At 30.7% G+C, this 8024-nt stretch overlaps 1 protein-coding gene across 1 annotated transcript in view; it reads left to right on the top strand.

The window, feature by feature from the left end:
* Positions 1-4116, top strand: part of LOC106468195 (protein PAT1 homolog 1-like) — a 127380-nt gene extending 123264 nt beyond the window's left edge. The window contains exon 18 of the mRNA XM_013928608.2: positions 2162-4116. Within this exon, the coding sequence (XP_013784062.1) occupies positions 2162-2339 (178 nt within the window). The 3' untranslated portion in view covers positions 2340-4116. The remainder of the gene's footprint in view (positions 1-2161) is intronic.
* Positions 4117-8024: the final 3908 nt, after the last annotated feature.

The following is an 8024-nucleotide window of genomic DNA, read 5'->3' as shown; positions in this document are numbered from 1 at the left end:
CTTTAACAATTTCCTACTAAATTAAAAGTTATAGCATGAAAACTATAACAAGCACAAAATTGTTACAAGGTCTGTTTCAGGGACCGAGCCTGTGATGAAAGAGTTAATGAAGAAAATATAAAGATTTTTCATGTGTTTAACAAAAACTTCCACAAAGTAACAGAAAATAGAAGCATCCAAAAAATTTGACACATTTGTTGAGCATCTAAAAAATTTCTCCCTGACAAAAAATGTTTCAGTTTAGATCAAGAGAAGCCTGACTGAAACCTGTGCTTCCCTTAAGACTGAACTTTGTTGTAACCACTGATGAAGTTCCAGTCTTAGATTAATGAGAAACATGGCTGACAGAACTAGAATGACTACATCTCCCATTTAACTATGTATATTTCAATTCCTCCAACTAGTTTTAACAGAATTTTGTATTTTTTTGGTCTGCCTAAATGTGTAATAGGTTGTTTGTAATAGAAAAGTTTGTTAGTATGCGTGGTCTTAGATTACATGGTCTATTCTTTGCATCAGTTTGTTACATTGTAAAATGCAGTATTTATAATCATGACCATCAGATAAAGCACTATTATTTATGGAGGAAAATATCTCCAACATCAGAATTGGACCTTGGATTTTGTTCTTATAAACTGTAGTTGACTTTAATATGCAAGCCATGATTTGAGAACAGTAGATGTTTTTTGATACTTGTTTGAGAAACTGTAAAATAAAACATTTTGCAGAGTTAACTATTTAAAGTGTAGTGTGTTGGCTTTAATAGTTTTACCACACACACTGTTCAAACTTTTGAAAGCAATTTTCAAGTCATGTTTTATGTAGGAATGGAAACTTAAATGTACTGTGAGCTTGCAATTTGGCAAATGTGCATGTATAATATATAAAAAAACTTTTATCTTTCTCAAAGTAGCCAGAAAACTTGATTTTGTAATGTATTTCATATCACGCAAATGTGATTGTTTCCTTACAATCTCGTGGAAGCTAAATGTTTAAGTGTGCAATAGATCTTTTGGTGAAATTTAGTTTGATACTATTACCTGATGATGACAAAACCTTGTCAAAACATTGTCCATTTGCTGTTATGTTAAACTTATATTAAAGTTTTTCTTCATTACCCATTCAAGCTATCTCCAAGCATTACTATTTTGCACTGTAAGCTTAGTATATAGATTTAAGAACACAAATCTCCTAAGTTGACCAAGACCTCACGAGATATTATTGGGATTATGGCAAATAATATTGCTAATAATGAGGTTACCCAGATGATGAAATAGTGCTTTCTAATCCTTAGAACAGTATACCTGTATTCATTACTGGGTTGATTTCTAGTTCTGAGCTGTGTAGGTAGATTTCTTTGATCAAAAGTTGATGCTAATTGCATGGTCATGTTGGAAATGACTGAAGTTAAAATAATTTTTTTTTTCTTGTTGTGTATCTTTGTTAAAGTATTTTTACTCAAAGCACCAAATATTTTGTTTAGTTTCCTGTTTGTGTATTAAAGATCAGGATTATAAAATAAAAACAAAGCTTGAGTAGTTTTGCAGTTTTTGTAATGCTTATAATGGTTCCAAACCATTTGTGGTTCAAGAATTTGGTTACATTCCCATTGCCACGAAACTTGCTTGCCCTATCTTTGTTATCGCAAAGCTACTCAGACTATCTGCCACTTTTATTAATTTTGGATTGCTGACTATAGGGAAAGGTAACTGGCTGGCAGTACTTCCACATCTGCATGTAATTTTTTTTTCTTTGAGCTGCTGACTAGGCAGAAAGCAACTGACTTGTACCACACACCACCAACTTTCTTCTTTTTGAACTGTTGACTAGAGGCAATTGTCTGTTAGCATCTGCTGGAAACATTGTTTTTTTGCATGATATGAGGAACACTATTAATAGATTACTCGTATGTAATCAACAAATGGGGCCATCAATTAAGCGATTAGCAAATAACACTAATCACTGTTTTAATTTTCAGTACCAAACATGTTGATGTGCAGTTTCCATAGTATGTAAAATATAAGTTTGGTGTTTATAAGGAATGTATATACATATATAAATACTTCTGTAAAGTAATGTTTCTTACCATGCAGGTTTGTTTTCTTTCCATAATTACAGATTAATCATTTCTAATTCTTATGTTTTTGTTTATTTCTAACAGGACTAAAGTTATTCTTCATGTAGTTGAAGTGTTGTGTGTACTGTCTGATTCTGTCATTGTATCAGCCCATGTCTCTCATCCTAAACTGCTCAACCACTTTCAGCGCTTTCCAATAGAGCGGGAAAAGTTTGAGGCCTTAAAACAAAAGTTGGTGCTTTTAACCTGTGGTGAGCAATAGCATTAAAGGCTTGATTGTCTGGGAAAGTGAAATTGAAACTAAAAAAATTAAGACGTTTACAGATGAGTGTTAAAAATCAAGAATACTTAGAATTGAGTTATTTTAAAAAATGATAAAACATTTTCTTTCTACTGTTTTTCTTCAAATGTTCAAATAACTGCAAGATGCTGGAACCATAATGGTAAGAAGTATTTTGTACTTAATGTTTTCTTTATTTATCCCATTTGCTTCTAGTTTAGACAAAGATATCATTTATCTAACCTTCCAGTGTTTGTAAGAAACAGTAGTTAATGCTTCATAATTTTCATTTTAGATGTATTATCATTTAAAACATTGGGTTTCCACTTTCCAACCTTTAAGCAATTTGTACAGTTTTAGTATTATTTATTCTAAACTGATGAATAGTTTCATAATAAAATTGCAATTTCATGTCTCTGAGGAAAATTTATTATCAATTTAATAATTGCTATTACAAAAGTAGTAAACTTATAAATGATAATGCTACCACTTAAAGTTTTACTGATATGTTGTCACAACTATTTTTATTCAACTGTAAATTTGAAGCATTTAGTGATACAGATTTGTCTTTGCCTCCTAATCTTTTATAACCATCTTTTTATTTAATGTAGTATTGCCTTTTTCCTCTTGTGTAGCAGTTTTGAAAAAAAGATCTATGACAAAATCTGTAGGCATGTTTATTGTTTTAATAAGCTGTTCTGTAGAAACCATACTGCATTTGATATTACTTTTAATGTTTTATACTGAGCAGTTAGCTTAGTAAATGAACATACTTTGTACACTGAGAAAAAAAAAGTGTGTATTTTTCATTCAAACTACATATGAGAGAAGAAAGCAATTGATTACCTTTATGTTAGTATGAAAAACTAAAAGCTGTGGCTACACTGTGGTATGTATGGGATGGTAAATACACTTTTCTTTAGTTAGAATCTAGAGTCTGCTTTTAAAGAAGGGGTAGACAAAGACAGAAATTATAGTTTGCTGTTTGTTGAAATAACATTGTAGCTAACCAAATAAATATTGCTTGACTATGTTATTCAGAGTTACCACTATTATGAACAGTTTAAACATTTGTTCTGACAAAATACTTAATCCTCTGTTCTAAGTATTTTAAATAATGAATTTTTGTAATTTTTCATTTATGTAATTTTTTGGTGTGTTATGAAAAAAGTCATTCAATTTGTTTATGGGATACTGGTTTAGGTCAGCTGTTAATCAATGTATGTGAATAAGACCATAGGTCAGTGGTCAAAGTCCCTCTAGGCATACATTTGCTTTAGCCTGTTGTATAAGGGACATGTATGTATTCCTATTTAGTTTGTGTATTGTTTGTTTGAACAATAAGATTTTTATTTTTGCATTTCTAAATTATGGTAAGGAAACTTGTTTAAATAAAGTTCATGCTGACTGCTTAAAAACCACAATAAAATTTAGGATTAAAGAAAAAGAATTACATTAACATGTTTTTTGAACATATAAAAGTGACTGAACATGTTGCCATATTGTTTATTATTTTTATATAGATGTAAATCAAATACGAAAAAAATGGAGGTAGGTTTTTTTTTTTTAATAGAAGACATAATACCTTAGCATATTCAATCAGGAGATACTGTTTGTTTATTTATATATAATTAGAGCAATAAGCTGTTGCTCTTTCATACTTAGTGTCCCAATGATAACTTGCAATTTTTACATTTCAGTGTCAGTTTTAAACTCCTTGGTAGTTCAAAATCGAGAAATAAAATTGCATGTTCAGATACTTGGTTGTTTTGGTTTATTTATTTTTAATCTTTAAAAACCAATTAATTAAACACATTTATGGAGGACACAATGTATTCTTATATCCCCACTTTTTTAACTAAAAAGAAATAGAAACTTGTGCATTTCCTTAATGTGTATTAAAACTGCTGATTTAGTTATTGCATGTTTATCATTCCTTTTAATATTATTTTATTAGAAGTTATTACAAAGTTTTGATAAACTTAACTGCCCATCTAGTTTTACCTTACTCATCCCTTTCTTTGATTTTATGCTTGAAAATGTGACATTTCGGTTTTGTAGAATTCCGTTTCCTCTCTGTGGTACTAGGTAAAATGCCAGTTGTTATATGACTTTGTTTCTGAAGAAGGACAATACAATTTCATTAGTCTTTCACACTTTATAAAAATATTGAGAAAATGGAAACTATATTCACTCTGTTTTATTATTATTTTTAACAATATTTTCTCGATTTTATTGTGGACTTTGGTATCCAAATTATGCTTCTTGAAGAACAGTGGATTTTAACATATTTTTCTAAATTATAGTGCTAACATTCAAACACATACACATATTAACTTTCTGTGCAAATGTATTGTGTATTCACAAAAAATATTTCATCTTACTAAACTTGAAAGTCTCCTAGCCTGTCCTAAGGAGAAAAAAATAAATATTTATATACCATATGATAGTTAACCATATTTAATAGCTGAACCTACAGTCAAGGTATTGATATTCATGTGGATGCTAACCTTTTTCAATATTTTCCTGTCTTACATTCACTGTGAAAGTTTTTGATGAATAATAGGTGCATTCTAGTCAAATTCAATCACACGGTAATAATGTAATGGTTACTGTTAATAGTACATAATTTTTAAGATATTTAAACAATGGATCTTGAAAAGGAACAAACACCACTAATCAAATTTCAGCCTGTTATTTTTAATTTTATATAGTTTTTCATGGTAGTTCTTTTTCCATATTTTAATTGTATTCAAAATGCTGTATCCTCTGTCATACTGTATAATCTATGCTCATTGTCTTTTCTATACCAAAATTGTGTGTACTTTACATTTTTCACATGCATTAGTGGCTATAGGGAAGCTTGTAACCTACTTTGAATCTCTTGGGAGGATGTTCTTGTACATGTATATTTAGCTAATTACCTTTTCATGCTATAACTACCTGGCTAATCTGGTAGCACTACCATATGTTCATTGATATTCTAGAATGTACCTTGGCACCAAGAAATTACATGGTCTTGTTGAATCTGGGCATAGTTTCGTTTTGAACCTTTTTGTTTCTATTATCAATTGAAGACTTATTCAGAAGTTTTAATATTTTGGATATTCACAACCATTTACATTATAGTTAACAGACACTTTACAGTTTTAATTAACTTAACATCAAGTAACATTAGTGACTATGAATATTTATGCGAATGAGCTTTAATCATTGTAATAAGAGTGTCTTAGCTATTTGAGTGTGTGCATTTCTTTGTACAGAAGTTTTGTTGTGACTATTTTCAGGCTTAGAAAGTCAGTGATGAATTATTTAGGGCTTTTCAAGTACTTGGATATCACTTGCTCAGGTGGATTATTAGTAAAACAATAAATTGATGGTTTTTATTATTGTATTTCAATTAATCTGCAATCTAGGGATTTTTACAGTTTGATTAAAGAAGAGATTGTATTCAGTTTGGACTCTCCTTTGTAATTCTGTTGTGATTCCCATCAAATTTTCACAGATTGTCAGGGCCTGTTAATTTAAATGTATTTATCTTTATTTGAATCACTGGATGGCAGCTTTTTGAATTCATAAATTTTCTGGATTACAATTGCTCTTCTGTTTCCAATGTAAGGTCACTGAAGAGTAACAGGTCTTTACAAGAGGGTGATTAATGGCTCATTTCTATTTTTTTAAAACCCTATTTACTTATATGTACTTTTGACAGTTTGTCCTTAGCAGCAAGTGAAATTTTTTTTCTGGTTCTACAGAACAACAGCTAAAGTATTCATATTGATTTCTGGACTGAATGTATTTGGTGATGTCCTATTTGGTTTCAGATCATGGGGGATTTGCAGTATCTTTTTATCACATGTGACATCTGTGTCATTCATTTTCAAAAATGTGCATTTTATATTTTGGGGAGTTGAGTGGTCTACTTTGAAACTATTTCCTCTTCTACACTGATGGTAATTCACAGGAATAATTGGAGACTCGGGTGTAGCATGACTTGTGGATCACTTCACTCAGAGAAGATGACCATGCCAGACATTCGGTTGTGAGGGTTGGCTTATTATAAATCTTCCTCTCAATATTAGTCATGTGACAAGTCATACTTGTTGAAGCTTCACTGTGCTGAACTGGAAGATTACAGTAGTTTCTGACTTTCTGTTCAGTACAAATTTTTTACTAAATGTAAAGTGGAACAAAAGGAAGGCTAAAATAAAAATATTAAATCAATTTAACTCTTGGTGTTTTGTGTTTTTCATAAATAGCTAACACACCATATCAAGAATGAGTAGTAATTACTTAGATAAATTAGATAAAATGACTTCTTTATATCTATAAAGAACAACGTTGATACTTTTATGCCCCAGTGCATAATTCTTTTGTATTCCAACAAAATTCTGACTACTGTACTTTTTATTAAAGCTTGTAGCTGTGAATTGTAAAGTTAGTTAGGATTTATTTTGCTTGTATATTTAAAATGGTTACTATCCATACATGTTGGTGTATTTCTTAAAGGTTGTTTTTGGGGGTTATGCATCATATTTATAAGAAAGGGCAAGTGCAAAAAGATCAGTAGGAAATTCAGTGGTATCAAACAGAACCCATAAAATCATTTATACTTCGTTGACTGGGCATATATGGTAGTTGTCAATTATTATGTTATGTGCTCTATATAAGTGATGAATTATTAATTATGATGTTCAAGGTGGAAAGCTTCGTGATGTGACTTTTTTAGAATTTTCTACACAGGATTCAGAACCAATAAGATAGTTACATAATGTTGCAGCTCTCTCCTTTTTTGCTAGAGATAAATCTACCAGAATACCTTTTACTTGTCACAAAAACAAAAGCCTGAACATTGTGTTACATTAGTTAAGATTTCAGCTACGTAGACCTGTGATAAATGGAAGACTAGGTTGGACATCATATATTGTCTGGGATTTACTGTGAAAGATGCTAAAAAGGAAGCTTGAGACAGAGCTCTTTAATAAAACTTTGAAATTCTACAAAATTAATTTTTGTAATACTTTACTCAATTCGCATTGCTATTCAACCACACAAAACCGAATATTTGGCCACTAAGGAATGTTCTTTCTAAAATTCTTTTAAAACTAAAAACCATCTCTGCTGTGAAAGCATGCTAGTCTGCATGTTTATCCCCATGATAACAGCAGAACTACTTTATAATACCCCCTCCTTCAAAATTTTGAATTACTGGTGCATGTTTTTGCACTTAACAGAATTCTCAGAACTCAACAAACATTGAACACGTAAATAAAATTTTAGAGAATTACATATTCAAAAACAAAACGTATTTAGACATGCTTATTGCATGTACATTGTATTAAAAATGTATAAATGTAACAATTTTATTTGCACAAAATGACAAACAATACTCTGAAAATTGGCTTTTAAAAGTTTTGCGGTAGAAAGAGATTTATGTTAAATTTTAACTACATGTACAAACATACTAGAAGCAGTGGAAGACCCATCCAGGCCAGCGGACTTGAAGATTGGAAGGTCACTTGTAGCAGGTCGTCAAGTAGTACCTATAACAGTGGCCAATTTCTCTAAATGTAAGCAGATACTTAGGGAAGGGGCATTGTTGGGTGTGTGCCAGGAGGTAGAGCCAGTCAATGTTAAAGCAAGGAATACAACTGTAAAGAAAGGACA

The sequence above is a fragment of the Limulus polyphemus genome, unplaced genomic scaffold (assembly GCF_000517525.1).
Source record: "Limulus polyphemus unplaced genomic scaffold, Limulus_polyphemus-2.1.2 Scaffold2911, whole genome shotgun sequence".
In the NCBI taxonomy this organism is placed as follows: Eukaryota; Metazoa; Arthropoda; class Merostomata; order Xiphosura; family Limulidae; genus Limulus; species Limulus polyphemus.
This window is presented reverse-complemented; position numbering and strand designations above follow the sequence as displayed.